Source organism: Strix aluco, chromosome 30, assembly GCF_031877795.1.
Source record: "Strix aluco isolate bStrAlu1 chromosome 30, bStrAlu1.hap1, whole genome shotgun sequence".
Classification (NCBI taxonomy): Eukaryota; Metazoa; Chordata; class Aves; order Strigiformes; family Strigidae; genus Strix; species Strix aluco.
In genome coordinates this window covers 3,099,045-3,122,151 of record NC_133960.1, presented here as the reverse complement: position 1 = coordinate 3,122,151, position 23,107 = coordinate 3,099,045, and the positions used below count along the sequence as shown (strand labels likewise).

The 23,107-nt window shown below is 41.5% G+C and overlaps 1 protein-coding gene across 2 annotated transcripts in view; it reads left to right on the top strand.

Moving 5' to 3' along the window:
- ASH1L (ASH1 like histone lysine methyltransferase) overlaps positions 1–23,107 on the top strand; it is a 64,248-nt gene that overhangs the window by 4,706 nt on the left and 36,435 nt on the right. For both annotated transcript variants that reach the window (XR_012621177.1, XM_074809481.1), the window contains exons 2-4: positions 3,443–3,965; positions 12,094–16,843; positions 23,006–23,107. Coding sequence is in view for 1 of the 2 variants with exons in the window: in XM_074809481.1 (XP_074665582.1) it covers positions 3,543–3,965; positions 12,094–16,843; positions 23,006–23,107 (5,275 nt within the window). In the remaining variant the exon portion in view is untranslated. The remainder of the gene's footprint in view (positions 1–3,442; positions 3,966–12,093; positions 16,844–23,005) is intronic.

Here is a 23,107-nt window from a genome sequence, read left to right as displayed (position 1 = left end):
ATCATCGAAGCAGGTACTTTGCAAGTCCATAGTCCATCTCTGACCTGAAGAAGCCTATAGTATGATTAAAAACAAGACTTGCAAATTAGCAGAACAAATGTGGAAAGCGAAGACACAAATATGTACCTTATATCACACAGGTAAATATTATAGTTTTTGGTCTTGAAAATGCCAAATTGAAGTTTTCAGGGTACATTCATGCAAGCTTTTATAGCTGCCTCTGAACTATGGCTGTCATCATTCGGCTGTTCGTTTGCATTGACATCCACAGGGAGATTTCAAGGCACGACCTACAAGAAGGATGGTGAAGATCCTGTAGACTGGTGCAGGCGGGGCGTATGAAGCGTGACAAGTGGCACAGAGAAAGCAATGGTGTTAAATGAAAGGGGGGAAAAAAGAACAGAACATGTATAATGGTTGTCACCGGTGAAACAAAGCACTAAGGAACAGGAACAAGTGAAGAGCCAAGGTACAGTTACACACACCTTGGCCACACTCTCAGGAAGCCTGAACTTGCCGAGGTGGGGAAGAAGCAGCGTTCTTGGGATTCAAAGAGATGAGATGTAATCAGTTCACGATTATGAAAATGATCAAATTGGCAGACACATTTTCTGTGAATTAGAGTGGAGTAATTGCAGAGTCAGAGAGATGAAGATTACAATGATCGAGGCAAAATGATGATTAGGTCCAGGATTAGCATTTTTGTTGTCTGTAGAGAGGAATTAATGGATAAACAAACTGACCTGCTATGTGTTTACGAGAGCCGTCAATTTTGTGACTTTGTTTTTAGGATAGTTACTGATTCCATGTTACCACAGAATAAGATTTTAACACAGGTCTCCTTTAATCCTCAGTGTGCACTTTGTCTTGGTCTTGCAGTTTCTAAGGTCAGCGTATGAGTGTAATTACTTAAAGTCTTGCAATTAAGTAAATATGGAGCCAGATACAGCAGTCTAAATGGTGCTGTTTCAATTTATTTTGGTTTCAGATTTGAAGCTTGTTAATTAATTTTATTTGTAAGAAAATGACTGAAGTGATGCAGCTTGTTTGAACCGTAGTCACTATAGAGAAGGACACATTTGTGTGGATAGAGAGTTGAGAGTTGCATGATGGCCTGTAGGATTTTTTCCTTTTCTTGAATTTGAATAATAAAAAATCATGCATTAGCTTAGGATTATTTTACTGCTGGCCAGTTTTCCTTTGTGTGTTGGCATGTATGAAAAAGCTCATTTTCGGTGACATGGTGTAGCCTGATGGACGGAACACTGGGCCTTGAACTAGGAACTGGGTTGGTTCCGAACCCCCGTGTCACTCTGCTCCACCCATTTTTTCTAGTTGTAAAATTGAGATTTTATCTAATTACCTCTGGTCTTACAAGTAATAATAGCGATTTATGATTTTTCAGGATGTTCTTAGTTGAAAAGTCGTAGCTGCAGAGAGAAATCCCTTTCAATAATGTGCACAGAACGTGTGAGAATAAGTTTGTTTTCTCTGAGCACGCAGCCAATGAAGCCTAGCTTTCTAACGATTTGCATTTTGTGTTCTCAGCAGCATTTCTTCTGTCCTAACTAATCCCGGCATCTGTCTTCCAACCTGTGTCCAACTGCAGTTGCCTTAGTCCTCTCCCAGTATCGCCTTTCACATTTCTTATCCTTCCCCCTTTTTATACAGTGCTTGGGTTTACTGAGCCACCTCAAAATTCCACCTCCTCACCGCCGTTTTTTTAATTATTGTCTGGACAAGAGGCATATGGCTTTGGGACCTGCCACGTGCGGATGGGCTCGAGTATGCATGTGCTGACCTGCCAGGAGGCCAAATGTCAGAGATAATTGCTGAGCTCGTTGAAACCTTATTGAAACTCATTTTGAAGTTCATTGAAACCATTGAAATCTTTTCATAGCATTCCTTACAATTCAGCCTTAATAATTGCATAGAAGAACAGAAGATCATGCTGCTTTAGTTCCTGTGATGCTCTTTTCAGTACATTGATACTTTTTTCAGACCTGTTTCTGACATATTTCATTTTCAAAAATGATTAAGACATTTAAATGATGTTTATTTAAACACTTTCTGCTTAGAATGCTCCTAAAACAAATCTGTCCACCTGGATTGTTCTGGTCTGGCTCCTGGAACTTGAGAAAGGAGAACTTCTCTCCCGAGCTGTTGTTAAGGCTGAGTAGGGTTTGATCTGGAGCGGTTTGGTGTGCCATGTCCGTGGGGCAGACAGGCACACGGGCAACAGGTTGTCGTAGCAGTGTCAAAAAGCCTTTTTCAGTACACTACGAGGATTGTGTATGTCCTTGTGGCTGTCGCCTTTCACCAGGAGTTCCTGTTCATCCTATGCAGGACTCCTTTTGAGGGTTGCTGATTTTCAAGTCCCCAGTTCTGTAAACATCGCTGTGTCCTTTCTCTTACATCATACTCTAAGTATCTGACCAGACTGAAATGCATATGTTTAGCTTCTCCTTTGTAACTGCGATTTGTCTTCCTTGGCAGTTATCAAATACACCATATCTCCATCTTCTGCAGATTGTTTTTGTGATGATTCTTGTTTGCCCGGATAAAAATCTAATGGGGCACAGAGATTTTTGTTCTTTGGCAGTGGGGGAACAGCAGCTGACGGCTCTGGTGGTCTGTGTGCGAGCGCGGGAGGCAGTGCTGGCGCTGCGCGAGTCAGCCAGGGATCTGAAACCCTTGTGTTAGCGAGTGGATTCAAATCAACTTTTGCTTTAGTTAAGATGAAAAAGTTCCCTCTAATATCTTACGATAAATAGATTAATTATATATACATAACAGTGTCTCTGATGATGGAAGCGTGGACTTTTCTGTTCCCATGCTCCAGGAAGTACAAATCAGCGTGTGAATGCATTTGGTGGGGTTTTTTCTGTTCTCCCACCCTTCTTCCTGAATTGTGGGAAGTCCTTAAGTAATAAGCAGATTATGCAGCGTGTTTGTAAACCAATGCGTACTTGGGTTGGGCTCAACTTTTCTAGTGGCTCAGATGATTAAAATCAGATTGTCTCTGGGTTTTGGATGCTTTATGGTAGGTTTCATTAGCTACATCATTCCTTAGATGCAGCTCTTTCAGTGAGTCCAGCCTAAGAGTGGCAGTGCTAGGAGTAGCTGGGCTCTGATTTTAAATTAAAAAAAAAAATTTGATGGTCGATATTAAAAGTCTTAACCATCATTTGAAGCGTCCTGTGGATGAATTGGAAGTTAAAATATTCACATACTTTTGATTTTTCACCTATCACTTAAAAGTGCTTTTGCAGATAAATTGTATTTTTGTAGTAGGTTACAGGAAGGGTTGGTGTCTCAAAACATCAGCTGCATAATTGTGCTTGTCTGAAGTATGATTGTTTGCTTTCTAATTGTTTTTAATATTCATTTAATTTCTGCTAGAAAATAAAAATTTACTTCTGTCTTTTTTTTCCTTCTACAGAGTAAAAGATGCTGGCTGCCAGTAGTAGAACAGATCTTCTGTGGAACATATCTCTGTAAATCTTCCCTAAAATTACCTGAAGGCATATATTCCGCCTGTGATGGACCCTCGGAATACTGCTATGTTAGGCTTGGGTTCTGATTCTGAAGGGTTTTCTGGGAAAAGCCCCTCTGTAGTAAACATTGGCACGTTGGTGGGAAAAGGAGAAATAGAGCTAGAAGGTTGTACCAAGGAAGAAGACGACAGTAAGAAGAAGAATTGGGAGGGGAACAGTACCGAGAATGGGAAGAATGAGGCTCTGACTGATGCACAGCAACAGTTTTCAGTGAAAGAAACAAACTTTTCAGAGGGAAACTTGAAACTGAAGATTGGTCTTCAAGCAAAGCGGACGAAAAAGCCTCCCAAGAACCTTGAGAATTATGTGTGCCGGCCTGCTATAAAAACCAGCATCAAGCAACCACGAAGGGCACCGAAGAGTGGGAAGATGACAGATGAGAAGAACGAGCACTGTCCTTCAAAACAAGTGAGTAGTGTGTTTATGTAGTGGTTTGCAAGTCAGAGTGAATTTAAACTGTATTTAAAAGTTTCTGGCATCTCTGCATGATCACGTTCTACTGTTTCTCCATGTAACCTGTGATACTGAAGATTCTGAAGTTAGAAATGATTTGATTTCACTTCCATCAACAGGAAAAAATGCTTTTGCTCTTTCGCACTTGCCAACTTTGGTTTTTTTAACAGTACTGAACAATAAGTCCCACGTTAACTTGAAGTGAACATCATAGGTACATTTCTGAAAAGTAGTAGCGTAATTTTTAGTCTTTTGTACAGAACAAAGCGGGGGGTCTTCTCTCTAAATGGGGTTGTGTATTTGCTGTGCTGGTCTCTAGTATTTGGATTTAGATTTTTTTCTTCCCTGTTAGAACCATTGTTTTTGCTCTGTGTCCTAACTGACACTCTGCGATGAACGTATCCAGCAGTGTCTGAAAAGTAAAAAATACTTTTCCAGATATGTTGGAAATCATATGCAGTGATAAACTGCACATAAATGCAGTGGCTTGAGAGATGTGCCAGGTATTTTCCAAATGTAAGGAGATAGTCCTGCCTTGAGGATGTCTTGTTTTTATGAAACTGCATGATGTAACAAGTAAGAGCAGCAATAACAGATAGGGAAAACAGGGGAAATGGCAACAATTGTAAGTGCAGTTGCATAGTGCTAAATTTTAGAAGTGTTTTGTTGCAGCATGCTCTCTTTTCCAATACACGTGATAACTAAGAAAATGTTAGAATATACCCTCCACACTATGTCTCCTTTTAGTATGTGCCTACTGATTTAAAGCTGAAGTTTTTCCCTACACTCCCGTTTTTCTTGCATCTATCTTTGTTTCCTTAGGAGGGCATAATTATCTCTCCCAGTTTCCTCGTGCGTTCCTTATGTAGCCTTGTTCGATTTTGCAACGCCAGGCGGTTCAGCAAAGGGAATGCAGCGAGTCCCTGGAAGTTAAGAGCCCTTCCTTCACGTGGGTTGTCTGTTCATGGGGCTCCTGTTTGAGAGGTTCCCAAGGCTGAAGAGTTTTCCTTTCTCTAGCCCATGTGCTATTCATAAGGCTACCTGTATAAATCTGTCCTGGCACATCTTGTAAGGTAGAGCCTACCCAAAGGGAAGGAAAATTCCTGTATCTTGGACTGAGATGATGTCTGTCTGACATACCCAAACCTTTTTCTTTCCTCTGGCATACCCAGATTTAAGTTTTCCTTGAGGAAGAGGATGTTCAAAGAGAAATAATAAATTATGCTCTGAAAGAACAAGTGTGCCGTATGTTACATGTAATGACTAAATTACTTTTTCCAGACTCGGCCATGCAACTGAGTTGGTTTTTTTTCTCTATTATAAACAGAAGGGCATTTTTAGCCTCTCAAACAAGAAATTCTCAAGTGGTACATTATGTAATGTAAAATTTTGGCTATGGCCTTTATTTTACATTCTTCCATTTCAGAACAAGCTTTTTATTTCTAATGATTTCTCTCACTTCATCCTGAAAATAATTGAAAGAGTAGATCACAATTTGTCATTATACTGATGACTTTCTTTTTTTCTTTTTTCTTTTCTTTTTTTTCTTTAACAAGCCTGTATTGCCACAAGTTAAGTATTGGGCCAGTCTGGAATATCTAGTCATTGTTCTCTCTTGATGTCCAAATTGAGATGGTACTTGCAACTGAAAATCTCTTACTAGCAAAGTGAGCCATGAAGCGTGGAAACTTTCCCATTGCATCAAGAGATCATGCCCTGGGAATTTTTACCAGGGGGAATAATTACTATCTAAACTCACATGGTGACAGCATGGATTCTTCTCAAATGGAAATTAGAAAGTTGCTGAACAAATACTACTGATAGTGTTCAATATTACTTATATGATAGCATTGATACCATATCACTTTTTAACTCCAGCTATTCTAAGTGGAGTTACTCCTGCTCCTTGTCTGGTGAACAGCCTAAATGTAATGTAGAGACTCTCAGATCTGTTGCATTCAATTAGCATTACTTAAAATAGTTTCAAATCCCTGAACTCATGATAATTCACTTCAGATACTCTACTCTCTCTTTCTCTCAAATTGTACTGAAATGGTTTTCAAGTCGTTTAACTCTGTATGTTCCCTGCTGCCATTCTGGCACTTTGGATTGTTGGAAATGACACTTTACAGCATCCTACTGATTTCTAGCAAGTGTGATTAAGAATTGTCTTTCTAGAAACAAATGGTAAACGTGGTTTAAAACCATTGCACGCTTTGGATATAATACCCGAAGGATTTTTCTTCTTAGTGCAATGAAATACAGCAGGTTTTAGCCCTGCAAATTACACTTCAGAAAATGAAAGTCATCCCTTAATGTTTCCTTTTGCTGGGGAGGAGGGGGAAAAAAAACAAATAGATGATCGATTAGGAGCAAGGTGTGGCAATACTTTGAGCTGAGCAATACTGAGCTCTCTGTACTTAAAGGAGGAATAAAGAATTTGAATGACAATTTAGCACTTACAGTATACTCAGTTAACCACTAAGACACAAAGAGAAGTAGTGGAAATCGGGGAATATCAGTGTAAAAATTAAAATAGTAGGAAAATATTTTGCACTCCCATCTATGACAGTTATGCTTCTTTCTCAAGCTTAGTGCTGAAAGGACTCTGAAAACTTGGGGAGTGTCTTCAGTTATGTTAATAGAGGGTTTATCTCCATTCTGAAAGATGAGTGGGTAGGTGAGAGGGGTAACTTGTGTATTTACAATTTGTCCTCCAGAAATGTGTAGATAAAAAGTTAATAGTCTTCTGAAGAGAAAATCGTAGAACAGAAGAGAGAGACCCAGAAATGGCTGAGATTCCCAGGTACTAAGAGAAACAAAATTAGAAGTTGCTGTAATGATAAAACAGTATTCAATTTGCTTTTTGACACTGAATATGAAACTTGGATTTATTTCTTTCAGAAGAGTGTCTTGTGACTGACATTGCTGTATGGCCAGTGTACCTTTGCTAAGCCTGAAAACTTGAGCCTTAGACATAAATTTTGCTTCTGTTAATTTTAGCACAAGAGGTGTGTGAATGGTTTACCTGTGCTTGCAAGGTAAACGTAGCCAATGACATAGCAAAGTTGCCTTACTGAAGTTTTAGAAAATAGGAAGGCACGAGGTAATAGTAACAGCCTGCTGTAATTCTAAAATAGTCGTGGTGAAACAGTGAAGCAAGTTGGAACATGCGCTTTTGCTCCATCTCCTTATTTCTTTGTAAAACTGCTGAGTGCAGTACTCTGTAGTGCTTTCTATTGCCCTTGGTTATGTAGGGAAGCTCTACAGGAAAGTTTGCTGATGAAATCACAGCCACTAACTGAAATTTTTCAAGCAAAAAAGTAACAAAGCTAAAGTGTTTTGTTTTCTTTTCAAGTAGCTCAAGAATATTTTCTGTAGGATCCGGGATGTAAATTTTTGTCTTAGACTGATTACTCAAAGTAATTTTTTTCCTGGTAGTTAGCTGAAACTTGCTTTTAGAAAAGACTAAAAAGTTTTGGTGGTGAAAAATAAACAGCAAATACACTTTCACTCATTATTATTTGGGAAACTTGTATAGAATATATTGATAACCACAACTACATAAACAATTTCTGTGATTCTTCAGAATGCTCATTTGAACTGTAGCCTGTGCATTGGCACGAAGTACAACGGCTAAAATAATGAGTAAATCTCTGTGTGTGTGTATATATGTACATACAAAAATCCCTATTGCTTGCTGGTAGTTCTCAAGAGAATTAACAAACAAAATTTTCATTAACAAGCAGTTTTCTTCCAACACTTTCAGCTTTTGGAAGCTGAGACTATCTTGCATTTCCTAATTTGTTTCTAGTGTGAGGAGTGTGAATTTTACAGCAGACTTGATAGGAGATATCCCTGTTCTTGTGAAAGATTATCTACTCTTAAGCTTTTTGCAAATAAGTACCAATACTAATAACAGTAAATAATAATCTAGTAATAATAAACCCTGAGATCATGTTGTAGTTAACAATGAATGCCTTTTTAAGAAGTAAAGCCAATTTTTTTGCTGTGATGATTCTGGAATGACTGATTATAACCTGTTTACATCAAAATAACCTGGAATTTTTATTCCTCAAATTAAGATGGTACAAGTCTAGAACTGTATGTCTACATAGGAGATTTAAAATTTTAAATTCAGCTCAGTGCAAAATTAACAATAATTCCAATTTTATGAAAACTTACATGGTTTATGTAATTGCTTTTGCTGAATAGAGTTTTAAGCCAGACGGTTACAGCTAAAGGTTGCACAGGAATAAATGTTTTTGGTTTTAAAGCACAAAATGTTTTTTAATGTAATGTAATCTAGACCTTTTTAACAGCTTACCATCTGAAAACCAGAGTAATGTAGAATAGGTCTAGAATTCTTGACTGAAAATGCATGTCATCCAAGAAAAACTGTTTTAGACTTTTATGTGGCATTGTCAACTTTCATCACAACATAGAGGCTTCAGTGAAGTAGCCTGAAGTATGTGCTTGTTTGCAGAGGAATTAGGTGAGTTAGATGGATGAAACACCTAGGAGATGTTAGGGGGTTTATTTTTCTTTCTGTGAGTGATTTCTATCTTCATTAAAATCTGACTTTGCACTTTCTCTGATATAAAACTGTGCATTTGTCCAAGTCAAACAGTGAGGTAGGGCTTTCTACTCCCTGGAACCACAAGAGAAAATTGCAGTGCTGAATGCGCTGGGTGTAGGGCCAGGCTCCAGCATCGGGAGCAGAAAATGAAAACAGACCAGATCCACGTTTGGAGAGCTGCGTGTGAACATGGCCATGCCAGCTGTTGAAGCTTCGAAGTGCTGTACGAAAGCAAGCACGCTGTAACTTGGTTTGGACTTCAGATCTCTCCTTCCCGTCTAATGGAGTGATTGTTTGTGCAATAGAAGTTATTTCAGGAAAGTGTGGCACCTTTTTTGTCTCCAGTGCAGTAGGACATATCATGGCTGCTCCCCGCCTCCCAGCTGTGTGTTTTGTGAGTATGAGGGTGGCGAAGTTGGGGGGAAGTTCCTGAAATGTGACACTCCAGCATAATTTACATAAGATTGCAGCTGCCACAGAAAAGCTGGGCTAAGTGCCAAACTATTCTCCATAGACCACGGTCTCTTTTACACCACAGCTTTAAAACCAGTAACAGATACGACTGGTGGGTTTTGTTCTGCTACTGCAGCAGGTTTGGAGACATCCGACCCCAACCGATGCTCGTGGCCACCCCCCTCAAGAGGAGAACTTTGGTCTGTGACATATCACTGGTCTTGGGAGATCTTGTTTACTTTCTGGAAACACATTTGGGCTGGTAGGGCAGTGATCATAACAGCTAGGGAAATTTAGCTTCTGGTGTATCAAGGGTTTCACTGTGGACCTGGTAAAGAACTAGGCAGTGATTGGGCTGGCCTGAGACATACGGTGTGATCTCTTTTCACTAGGTTTTAGACAACTTTCTTAAACAGTTGGTGTGTACCACCACTTATGCTATGGCTGGTGCTGGTAGAGTTGTACTGATGCTCGCTTAACCTGAGAGATGTACTTGATTTCCTCAGTATGTGAGCAGTGTATTCAAATTCTTTTCTTCCCTTGTCGCCTTCCATACAGAAAATGCCCTTGTTATTCCTGAAGTTCATGGTTTGTGCCCTGCTTAAGTTGAATTTTTATCATCAGTTTGCAAGGGTCTTACTCCTCCTGTATCATACTCCTTAGTGATAGCAATAGCTCCCATTCACTTTTACAGAAAATTTGAAGTTTTTAAACTGCAAGAAGGAACTCTGTGCTCTGTGATGGGTTTTTTTTATGTTTTTGCAGCTACTGCAGCAGCCAGATTAGTGCAACCTTCTCTGAAGAAGGTTAGATACTTTGATCAAGATGTCTCTATTAACTGTTATCAGATTAAATCTTTTCCTTAAAAACCCCACACCACTACCCCTCCAAATAAATGTTTATGTTAATCATACTGATTAATTAGTGGCTTTATGGAAAAAAATGAAAATTATTTCCCATATAAAATTTTGGTTTTAAAAATGCTGAAAAAAATTACAAACTTTTTTGACTACTTCTCTGTCATCTCAATAAACGTTTCTTGGTTTGTTTTTTATGTTCTTTGAAATAATTTTCAGTGTGCTTGGAAAATTCACTCACCCTAGATGAAAAAAACTTTCCAGGGCAAATACCTTCAGCTTTCAAAGAATCCTTGTTTGATGCTAAAGTCATGTTTGCAAAATCCTGGCATCTTATTTAGATCAAAGCTAGTTTGGAAGGGTTTTCTTATTTATGTTTTTATTTATTTAAATATCTAATAAAACTTCCAAGCTCTTTGTTTGGAATCGGAGGAGAAAGTGGAGCCTGACAAGAGGCATTTGATACCCAGAAATTATAAGAGTATGAGAATACACCAAAGCTGTCTGGTAGGGTAGCAGACTGTACAGGAGAAATGGAAGAGAGAAGGAAGAGAGCGTAGCACAGGCGGCTCAACAAATACGGGAATTAAGAGTTGAATTCCCAAGTCAATATGTAGGTGAATTTCTCAAATGTGTCCCAGCTCCACTGAACAAAGAAGATTAAAATTTTGTTCCAAAGTTCTTTTCAAAATTTAAGACCATAGAAAAGAGGATGTAACTCTATGAAGGTTGTCATTCAGGTTGATCATAAAGAGTATTTTAATACTATTTAGTTAATATCTCTGGCACTCACAGTCTACCCCAGGTATGTCCAGGAGCATCAGTGGGAGTGGTTGGATTCCAGGTTTGGAGTCGTGTCGTGTGTCCTGCTGACTCAGTGGTTTCCACGTAAGTGCCAGGCCTGTATGTGGGCAGAAGGAAACACACTTCTTGCTCCATCCCTGCAGAAAGGCAGCAGCGCGGGGTTTGGCATGCCTGTTTGTGCACTGCAGAGGCTCCGACAGCTCGGGCAGCGCATTACCCAAGCAACTGCTTCCCATCTCTAGGAAACTGCCAAACAGAAGACTGCAAGCTGGATTCAGTCTAAGTCATCCTGGTGTAGCTTACTGAACAAATACTTCATTCATGAGCAGCAACAAAGTTTGCTGTTTACCAAACGCTTTCAAAAGAATCCAGGCTATATCTTTCTTCGGCTTAATTAGATATTGGCCAACCATAGTTACAGTTTTGTAAAACATGATGAATCTAATGCTGACTGTAATCAAGTACAGTAAGTACCATGCAATTGTCTTACTAATTTTTATTGCAGAGGGATGAATAGGTGTGGCATTGATGCCTTTCACTCTTTAATGTTTGAGATAGTAGATCCCAGAAGGTTTTCAAATTGTGTGTATAATTACCTCATAAGGGATCAGAGTCTTCCATTCTTAGCCCCTGCTTGGAGTGAACGTATCCCATGCATTTGAGAGATGTGTTGGGCACTGTATGTAAAGCAGAATGCCCTTCCAGAATAAAAGATTAATTTATTAAGATGTTCTTAATAGGTTTTGTTGAGGTATTGCAATTTTTTTTTAACCTTTACAGAATAAATTTCAAATTTGGTTAGGTCAGAACTGAAAATAATTTTGCAAGTTTCATTTACTCCATGCGTGTGGTGTGTGTCGTCTCCCCCACCCCATACAAACAACAGAATAATTTGACTTATTTTAGTACTGTCAGCAGTCTGCTGTGAGGAGAACCTGTTACTGCAGTGGTTGAGGGTATCATGGGACAACACAGGTTTACACAACGCCTGCTCTTGCAGTGCAGTGCTCAGCTGCTTCTCAGTAGCATGTAAGGTCTTCAGGTGCTATCACACTGTAAATAAATAGCCCAGTACATTGTTGTTAATGGGGTTTTTTTAATAAACATCAACAGTATTTTTGGAGAATGTTTATAATTGGGGAACAGATTCAGTGGTTTACATTTGAGGACTGGGAGCGAGTTTGAGTTTCCTTAACATCAGAAAAGCCTTAACATGTCCACCAAAATATATCTGCTTTAAAATTAATAGGATCATGAAGTGTGTGTTCATATAGTTACTCTATTATCAAAACCAGGTATTAATCATCTCAACATAGAAAGGTACTGTGTTACTCAGAGAGTGTCTTTGTGCTCTGTTCCTAAAAATTTTATTTTTTTTATTAACTTCTAGGACCCTTCAAAGTCGTACAAGAAAGCTGGAGAAGTTGCAACAGTTGAATTACATGTGGAAGAAGGTATACAAGTAGAAACAAATCCTTTATCTAAGAAAGTTTCCCCATTGCACTCTGAAATGACAGATTATATAAAGTCATCTCCTCCGACTCTTATCAGTAGCCATAATTCTGACTTAAAGGATAGAACACAAATTAACGGAGCAACAACTGTAACAGAAAAATTGGCTCAACTTATTGCAACTTGTCCTCCTTCAAAGTCTTCCAAAACAAAGCAGAAGAAGCCCGGAAGTGGAACTACATCTGGTTTGGTTAAAGACTCTGGGAAGAAGCCACCAGGAACCATAACTGCAAGTGGGTTAATTAATAAAGATTTGGTAAAGAAATTGCCGGGATCTGGTATTGCTGTTGGATTGGTTAACAAGGACTCAGGGAAGAAGCCATTAGGGATTGGTAGTGCAGCCATATTGGTTAACAAAGACTCTGGGAAGAAGCCACAAGGGATTGGCCCGTTAATTGGATTGGTTAACAAGGACTCTGGAAAGAGGCCACCAGGGATCAGCACTCCAACTGGGTTAGTTAACAAGGACTCTGGAAGGAAACAGCCAGTGACCAGCTCTGCAGTTGGATTAATCAGCAAAGATGTTGGGAGGAAGCTTCCAGGTATCGGCACTCCAACTGGATTGACTAATAAGGAGTCTGTCAAGAAGCCAGTAGGGATCGGCACTCCAGCAGGATTGATTAACAAGGATGCTGGGAAGAAGTTGTTGGGAATAAATAGTCCGACAGGATTGGTTAACAAGGATTCTGGGAGAAAGATGCTAGGGACTGGCAACGCAACAGTTCTGAGTAACAAAGACTCTGGAAGGAAGACACCAGGGATCGGCAGCCCAATCGGACCAGTTAACAAGGACTCTGGGAGGAAGATGCCAGGAGTTAGCAGTCCGGTGGGATTGGTTAGCAAGGACTCTGGAAAGAAGCCGACAGGAATTGGCAGTCCAGTTGGTTTGGTTAACAAGGACTCCGGAACTCTGAAAGCAGACTCTCTTATGCCTGCCTCGGAGCCCTTTAAGCTTCCTTGCAATTCAAACCTCAGTAGCCTTGAAAGCCATGAAACTACAGATTTACTGAAGGAAAATACTACTATCAAAACATTTGAGAAGCATATTATGAGACAGAATAAAGAAAGTATCTTGGAAAAATTTTCAATTCGGAAAGAAATTGCTGACGTAGGCAAAGAGATGTTTAATGAAGGAATCTGTGTTCCACAGGATGCTTACTCAACCAGTGAGAAAGGGATTTATGAAACATCTAAGCATGAAAAACAGCCTCCAGTATATTGCACTTCACCAGACTTCAGAACAGGAGGTGCTTCAGACGTATCGACAGCAAAGTCCCCGTTCAGTGCAGTAGGAGAGGGAAATCTCCCATCGCCTTCACCCACAGTGTCTGTTACCACCTTAAACAGGAGCCTCTCGACAACATCGTCACAGTTAGCATCTAACTCACTGCATTTAAGTTCCACAGCAGATCTCTTAGAAGGTATTTCAGATCAGATTGGCAAAACTCAGTTTTCTTCTGACAGTACACTTCTGAATATAAACAGAACATTGAACCATACTCTGAGCACCGATTTTAAAGGTGCTGATAAAGATTTAACTGATTCAAAAGCTACTTACGTAGAAACTTCAAGAACTAGTCCTTCTACAGGGAAAAAGCCCATTTTGGCAGCTGAAACAAGCCTTCATGCTACTGTCACCCCTTCAGTAGTTAGTTTTACAAGCTTGTTTAGTAGCAAGCAGTTCCTAAAGATCGGTGCAATAGCTGCATCGGATAAATCCTGCCAAGGAGCAAAAAATCTGAGCCCTACTCAGCAATCAAAACCTTTAAAGAAAAGAAAAGGAAGGAAACCACGATGGACTAAAGTGGTGTCAAGAAACACATGTCGACCTCCAAAGGGTCTAGAACTAGAAAGGTCAGAGCTTTTTAAAAACATTTCATACAGTGCACTATCAAGCAGTAATTTGGAGCAGGCCAAATTCTTGAAAAACATAGGATCGTCTTCATTTGTGGAGCATGAATTTGTCAAACACCAGTTGCCAAAACTGAACGAAGCTAGCGGACAGTCTCTTGCGCTGTTAGCTGAGACTGACAAGCAGACTCAAAAGTTCTACAGTGCTCACAAACAACCCTCTAGTTTGTGTATGTCAGATGATTTCTTACCTGACATGTATAAACCCAAAAGAGGAAGACCTAAATCCAAGGAGATGCCAGAGCTTGAAGGTCCCCCCAAAAGAACTCTGAAGATCCCAGCATCAAAAGTCTTTTCAGTGCAGTCAAAAGAAGAGCAAGAACCTCCAATTTTGCAGCCTGAAGTAGAAATTCCCTCCCTAAAACAGAGTTTATCAGGACAACCTTTTCCTAAAAAGAGAGGGAGACCTAAAAGACAGATCAGGTCGTCAATTAAAATGAAGCCACCTATTCTTTCTGTGGCACCTTTTGTTGGAACAGATAACTCGAGCAAGATAGGGTCTGAAAGCGATCAGCACCGAAGCGGGGATTTTTTTGAGAGAAAGGACCAGCTCCGAGGGCCAGAAGAAGTCCAGAAACCTAATATTTGTAGCATGACTGATTTGGAAGTAGACTCAGACAGAAAAGTTGCCAAGAGAAATAATGGCCAGTTAATGAAAACAATTATTCGAAAAATAAATAAAATGAAAACTCTGAAGCGAAAGAAACTTTTGAATCAGATTCTGTCTAGTACAGTGGAACCAAATAACAAAGGGAAAGTGCAATCTAAACTCCACAACACAGTGTCAACTCTTGCTGCCACATTTGGTTCAAAATTAGGCCAGCAAATAAATGTCAGCAAGAAAGGAACAATTTACATAGGAAAAAGGAGAGGAAGGAAACCTAAAGCTGTCCTGAATGGTATTTTAACTAACAGTTCTGCCAGTTTGACAGTTCTTGAGAAGTCTGCTCAACAAGCTCCCGGTACGTCACTAGGACAAGTACTTCCCCATTTGCTGCCTTCAACAGCCAATAATTCAGAGATTCTTCCATCTCCAGTTTGCTCCCAGTCTTCTGCAGTGAGTGGGGGACAGAGCCCTGTCAGCAGCGATGCAGGATTTATTGAGCCCAGCTCAGTGCCGTATTTACACATACACTCCAGACAAGGAAGTGTTGTTCAGACACTTGCGATGAAAAAAGCTGCTAAGGGAAGGAGGAGATTATCTCCACCTACGTTGTTGCCAAACTCTCCTTCTCACTTGAGTGAGCTGACATCGCTGAAAGAAGCCACTCCTTCCCCAGTAAGTGAGTCTCACAGCGATGAGACGATTCCCAGCGATAGTGGAATAGGGACAGATAATAACAGTACTTCAGATCGAGCGGAGAAGTTTTGTGGGCAGAAGAAGAAAAGGCATTCATTTGACCACGTTTCCCTTATTCCACCCGAAACGTCCACTGTTTTAAGTAATCTAAAAGAAAAGCATAAACACAAATGCAAGCGCCGCAGTCACGATTACCTTAGTTATGACAAAATGAAGAGACAGAAGCGAAAAAGGAAAAAGAAGTATCCTCAACTTCGAGGTAGGCAGGACCCAGATTTCCTCGCCGAATTAGAAGAATTAATAAGCCGATTAAGTGAAATTAGAATAACCCACAGAAGTCACCATTTTATACCCCGTGATTTACTGCCTACCATTTTTAGGATAAATTTCAATAGTTTCTACACCCACCCTACTTTTCCTTTAGATCCTTTGCACTACATTAGAAAACCCGATTTAAAGAAAAAGAGAGGCAGGCCTCCAAAAATGCGGGAGGCTATGGCAGAAATGCCTTTTATGCATAGTCTCAGCTTTCCTCTCTCCAGTACCGGGTTCTATCCCTCTTACGGCATGCCTTACTCCCCTTCTCCCCTTGCAGCTGCTCCCATAGGCTTAGGTTATTATGGAAGGTACCCTCCAACTCTTTATCCTCCTCCACCTTCTCCTTCTTTTACTACCCCCCTGCCACCACCTTCCTACATGCATACAGGCCATTTGCTTCTCAATCCCACCAAATATCACAAGAAGAAGCATAAACTTTTACGCCAGGAGGCTTTTCTCACGACAAGTAGGACTCCGCTCTTGTCAATGAGCACGTACCCCAGTGTACCCCCTGAAATGGCTTATGGCTGGATGCTGGAACATAAGCATAGACATCGCCATAAACACAGAGAACATCGTTCTTCCGAACAACCGCAGGTTTCCATGGACACTATAGCAGCTAATAGCTCTTCTAGAACAGTTCTGGAGTCCTTGAAGCGCTACAGGTTTGGGAAGGAGGCTGTTGGTGAGAGGTACAAACATAAAGAGAAACACAGATGTCACATGTCTTGTCCACACCTGTCACCTTCAAAGGGTTTGCTGAGCAGAGATGAACAGTGGGTCCGGAGAGAGCCTTCGGAGTCTAATTCGTTAGCACTGGGATTGCAGACACCGCTGCAGATAGACTGTTCAGAAAATTCCCCAGGTCTGTCCCTGGGGGGATTTACTCCGAGCTCTGAGCCAGCCAGCAGCGATGAACACACAAATCTCTTCACAAGTGCAATAGGCAGCTGCAGAGTCGCAAACTCTACCAGCACCAACGGACGTAAAAAATTAACTGACAGCCCTGGACTCTTCAGTGCACAAGACACCTCGCTAAATCGACCTCTCAGAAAGGAACCGTTGCCTTCTATTGAAAAGGCACTACAGCCGCTGTCAGGTAAGGGAGCTTTAATTGTGTGTACTTTCCTACGAGTCTTGCTGGTTTATGTTGTACCAAACATGCACTAGGAAGGGAGGACAAGTACAGCTTTGGTTCTGTAGGAATCGTTCTGTGTTGAATTTCAGCACTGTCGCTTTTGCTTTTGAGTGTCTCTGTTCTGTTAAAGCACTGTTTGTGCTTTTGGTTCAGACTCAGGTAGTTATGGGATTGTGTAAGTACCTCTTCCCACCAGATTTTTCTTGCGTTGTTACAGCAGTATATAAAGTTACGCTAAGGGTGCTTTCTCATGAAAAGGTCTTTTCTTTTTCCTTACAATTTTAACTTTGTGGAGAAAGGAGTTAAAATTTCTCACGATTTTTGATACTTTAAAGGCCGTGTTTCTGTTGGTTTTGAAGTTTGGTTGATTTGGTTTAGACTAGCTATTGGTACTACTATTGTGAATAACATTTCCATTTAAGAAAAGGTTTCTTTTTTCTTTTGTAACTTCATTTTAGTTATTTTGATAATCTCTACTACAGTATAGCTTTTGATCCCTGACTTGAGGCCTCTAGCAGTACCTCAGAGCAGTTCCTAAATGATGCTGGGAATGCCTGAAACCCAACCTTGTAATGACTGCTTTATTCATAGCTGGGAAACTCATCTTACGTAGCCTCAAGCAAAACTGAAACAGAACTAGCTGAGGCTGTATATACAGAAAATTGCAGTGATGCTGTCAGAGGGTTGCTGTTTAAGGAAAAGATCTCCATTCTGAGACTGGGAACGTTGTCATTTGCATAATACTAAGGCAAAAAAATCTAATGTGAAATTTAGAACTTGAGGAAGCTGTATTATACATCACTTTCCCTACTGGCTTAAGTGTCACTTCGTGCTGTACTTTATTACTACAGAGGTTTGTGGGAATAATTTTCACATTTTATCCACTTCTGTCTTAATTGCCATAGACACGTTAGTGAGACCACGTAACAAAGATGACCTGCAAAAGACAAAAGGGGGGCTTGTGCTCTTACTTGCTTACTTCTGATGTGTAAAGGAAGTCAGATAGCTTCTCCTCCCTTCCTCCAATGCTTGCCTACACTCTCCCTTCAAATTTAAATCATTGGTCCAAAATCACTTGACTAATATTTCACAGACCAAGAGCCAAGCAAACAACCAGCTACCGGTGATGAATAATAGCTCCTCACGTTCCTTTCTCTCATCTTCCTCCTTTTCTCCTGATACTCCCGTTCTGATGCCTCCTGCCACCTCCCTGTGCTGACTATGTATGGTTTTTTTCTAGGAGGGTTTTTTTCGTTTTATTTTGGCATTTGGGGGTTTTATGTTTTGCTTCTTTATTTTAAGGGCGGTTGGAAGTGGCTGGATTCTTTTACAAGTTCATATTGCTTCATACTATTTCATATTACTAAAACTACTTGGGGCAGGGGGGAGTCAGGAAAAAGCAATAAAGCCGTGAGATTGCTTCTCCTGCAGCAATGGAAAGAAAAATTCAAAGTGCTGGGTCACCACAAGGGTTAAATTTCTCTCCGAGGAGTGAGGAATTGGTTGTGGTAGCTCTGGGAATTTCCTGAGGATTTCCATTACAGTGAATGATCTGGCTTGGGTTTTTATGAGGAACAACCTAATTAAGGGAAAAAGCAGAGATGTTTTAAGCTGAAACCTGCTGGTGAAGGCTCTGAATCACTCTCACAGTACATTTTGACTGGTCCCTCAGATGCTGTGTATCACTTCCAGTAAGTGTATTTCCCACAATGGATACCAGCTGGTTTTATTGTGAGACTGGCTTTTTCAGCTCAGTATTCATCTCATTCACAAGGAGCTCCTGATGCCCCACATCACGTGCGTGCAGTGTATCAGGAAACTTAAAACTGCGTCTAGGAAAAAGCCCCAATAAAACGGCTGGTTGGTTGGTTGTTTTTTTGTTTTTTTGTTTTTTTTTTTTTTTTTTTTTTTTTAGAAGAGCAGTGTCAAATTGCATGTTGGGTTTTGTTTTTAACTGTAGTGCTGAATTGTGATTCTGAAACTATCACCATAGAAGACTCAGATGGTTTTGGGCGCTTCAGAAAGTAGCACAGGTGGGGAAAAACGTGTGGGGCATCCAAGATTGTCTGTTTATTGAACCAGACACAATTTAGGTGCGTGGTGGAGAGAACACTGAATCAGAGCAGTTAAAAGAAGTAGTCAGAGACCAGCATCGGGCAACGCCTTCTAAAATCGTTCTGTGTGATCTGTATATTCATGATACTTTATTTCAGAGTATCCCATCTGGAAAATACGCTGCTTTTCCATAGACTTTTGAACGTAAGCCTTGCCTGGCTGAATTGACACAGATTCTTTCTATGATATTAGCTGATGCTAGGTGTTTTCAGAGATTGCCTGTGTCCACATTTTATTAGAAACGTGCATATTTTGGCGAAGAGGACTCTAGCGAAGGTCAGTATTTCACAGGAGATGAAGTTTAGATGGAGTTCACGTGCTTGTAGGCTTGTTTAATACAGACAGTGCGTACGCACGGTTACGCCGATGAAGGTCGCAAATCCATTTTGTCTTTAAGATTTTTGTAGGGTGCTGTTACCTGTTCACCTGAAGTTCACAGTGGTCTTCAGTAAACTTCGGCAGCTTCACACCCCGAGTTATTTCAAACAACTGATAGCTTATCGTAAACTGGTCTGGGTGTGCTGCTCACAATTCCTGGAAGGAAAGGGAAAGAAAAACAAAATCAGCCATTCAGTGGGGCTCAGCGCAGCTCAAAAGTCTTTGCTGCCTTCATCTAAAAATGAAGGACGGCTTTGGGGTGTGCAGTTGCAGGCTGAGGAGGTGCGTGGGGCTTGCGTGGGGCCTGGAGCTGGCGCGTTCGGGGAGGAAAACCCCCGGTCAGACACGAGCGGGCTGGGGCTCCGCGATTCTGCGCACCCGCGCCGGCCTGCCCCGGGCTGTCCGCGGGAAGCTCTGCGCTGCGCTGCTCCTGCGCTGCGCTGCTCCTGCTCCTGCGCTGCTCTTGCGCTGCTCTTGCGCTGCTCTGCGCTGCTCCTGCGCTGCTCTGCTCTGCGCCGCCGGCCCGGGGCCTCTCCCCGCCGCGGGGCTCCGCTCCCGGGGCCGCGAAGCGGGCGGGCGGCACCGCGCTGTGCCTCGGGCAGCGGCGCCCCCAACCGGCCGCGCCGCGCTGCTGCTTCTGCCGCGGGAGCCGCCGCGTCCGGCCGCGGGCGGGGGGGTCATACAGGTGCCGCAAAGGGCCCCCCGGAGCGCGGGTTGGAAACCTCCCGGTGGGCAACTGCCGTGAGGGGAACCGGCACTGGGGTGGGAAAGGAGGAGACCTCCGGGGTATGAACATCCGCAAGCCCTTGCCAGCAGCTTTGCCATCCAAGCCGTCCTCCAAATTCCTCTCTCTTTTTTTTTTCTTCCTATTATAACCTATTCCTGCTTAGAACTTTTTTTTTTTCTCTGAGGTCCCAGGGTATTTAATCTACACTTTATTAAATCAATGCATCTTGTACTTCCTTAGTAAAAAAATTCATTCTGCAATAAAAAACCCAGTTGAGTGCTCTTTCTAATATTAAGCAAGTGTGTGTAGTCTGCCTGCACGGCTCCACTGCAGCTTCCTCTCACCTGCGGGTTGGAGGGACAGACAGTACAGAAACCCTCCGTAAGAGCCCAGCACCATCTCTACAGCAGGATGCCATGCAGGAAAATCAGAAAATCTTCACCAGGAATATGATTTGCAACCTGGGACAATGTCTGGCAGCCTGGTGATGGTGCCCTTGTGGAGAAGAATTAATGAAAAAGAAAACTATTCCTCTGCCTCTTTGAGAAGTTGGAATATTTAGAAAAGTTGTATTATTTCCTCTATCGGTCGAATATATCTTAGATGTTACACCATGAGCTAATAACACCCGTGATTAAAAAAAAAAATTCCAAACTTTGAGGCAAGACAGGATCTCAATGGAGATTTTCCTAAAGATTTCTGGTAAATCAGTTTGGTGCATTCTAGGATTCTCCCGTCATCTCACACCGTAGGATCTCTATTCAGGCATTGAAGCAAACGGTCATTTGCATGGATGCTAATTTGTGGCCTTGATTTAGAGCATAACTTCAGCAGCCCACTCTTGTTTCCTTGGAGTCTGTTAGTAAGGAAAGAAATCAGAACTGAACATGCAGCACTCAGCTAATTTATCACAAACGATATTTGGAAGGGAAAGAATGAAAGTCTATTTTTAAGCATGCATTCTAGATTTTATCTTCTAGATATTTTCATGTTGTGCATATTCTCATTGCACACTGCCATGTGCAATTTTGCCTACCTAGGTTTTTATACTAGTATCTGAGTTTTTAATACCTCAGCATTTTCATAATTGCAACATGCAGATTTTTAGATGAAATTTTACCAAATCCCACAACCTTTCCTTTCAAGAGTAAATGGGATTCTCTAAAAGTTCAAGTTTTAGGGAAATAAAACAAGTTTCAGTAAGAAAATGTGTATATGTCAGAAAGAAAACAGAAATAAGCCTTTCTTCATGTTATCAGCAAATATGCCATTACTTTTTTTGTCCCTTAACCTTTCGAGAGTCATGAGATTTCTATACCTTTTTTAAAATTGTTTTTAACTTACGTAATGGTGATTGTGATTGCCGCTGCCTGTGACATCTTGCAGTGATAAACCAATATCTAATGAATTAGCAAATAGTAGCAAGCCCTGTGCATCCAGACCACAGAGTGAAACATGTCTTGCAGGTGCCTAAAACCCACTAATGCATTGTACTGGTTTGTGTGTAGATAATAATCGCTCATTTGTTTAGACCCTGGAGTTTTTACATATTTGCCATGGCTGACCGAAGCAGAAATTTATTTTTTTTTTGTGACGGGATCTTAAAAAGGAAAAGTTAACATAGCAAGAGACAAATCCAAAGTAGTACTTTTTCTTAAGAAATTTTTTTCTAGCTTTTCAGCTTTCTGCAGTTAATAGTGTCTTACATGAAGCAGTTCTGCGTGAGGAGTGAAGAGAAATGCTTTTACAAAGCGAGGTGGATTGAAGATGGGTTGTGATCAGCACCAGGAAGCCCAGCTGGAGGCCGGTGCCTCGCAGTGTACCCCAGGGGTCGATACGGGGTCCAATACTATTTAACCTCTTCACTGATGACCTGGATGATGGTTCAGAGCGCACCCTCAGCAAGTTTGCGGATGATACAGCTGAGAGGAGTGGTGGATACACCAGATGATCGTGCTGCTGTTCAGAGGGACCTTCGCTGGCTGGTGGAATGGGCTGGAAACTCTTGGGAGGAACAGCATCTTGGGCTGCATTACAAAGAGCGTTACCAGCAGGTTGAGGGGGATGATTATTCCCCTCTACTCAGCCCTGGTGAGACACATCTGGGGTGCTGCGTCCAGTTTGGGCTCCCCAGTACGAGAAAGACATGGATGTACTGCAGTGAGTCCGGTGAAAAGCCACGAAGATGACTAAGGAATTGGAGCATCTGTCGTACAGAGAGGGGCTGGGAGAGCTGGGATTGTTCAGCCTGGAGAAGAGCATGTGTAAAGGAGATGTACGTGATGGGAGAGAGTAAAGAAGAAGGAGCCACGGTGTTCTCAGTGGTGCCCAGTGACAGGACAGGAGGCAATGGGCACACACTGAAGTACAGGAAATTCTGTTCCTACACAAGAAGGTGTCTTACTGTAAGGGTGGTGGAACTCTGGGTTGTGGAGTCTCCATCGTTGGAGATGTTGAAAACCCAAATGAACGTGGTGACCCCGAGCAACCTGCTCTAGCTGACCCTGGCTTGAGCAGGGTGGTTGGTCTCGGTAATCTGCAGAGATCCTTTCCAAACTCAACTGTTCTGTGCAAATCAGAAGCTAGGACGTTCATTTGAAAGTAGGAGTGTAGGGGGGTTGCTTTCTTTTTTTACATAAAAGCTAATACTCTGATGATATTAAGTGGCTTTTCCTCATGGCTTGTTTACTGTCCTACCTGTGCCATTAGCCTGTGAGAAATTCCTTCTTGAGGGTCCATTTCTGTCCTCCTCCACCTATGTGCATCATAGCAAGCAAGTGTTCCTAAAGTTAACAAGAGTAATCTTAGTCTGAATATTTAGTATCTACAGTGTGTTGTATTGGCACTACCAGACTGAAATGATTTTTTTTTTGTGCTTTTCTCTTCCCTGATGTGCTTTTCAGGCACTATGCCAACACAGGACAAACCTTCCCAGAGGCAGTCAGAGAGCACAAATTGCAGCCCTTCCAGAAAGAGGTCAACATCTGAGAGCACATCTTCTACAG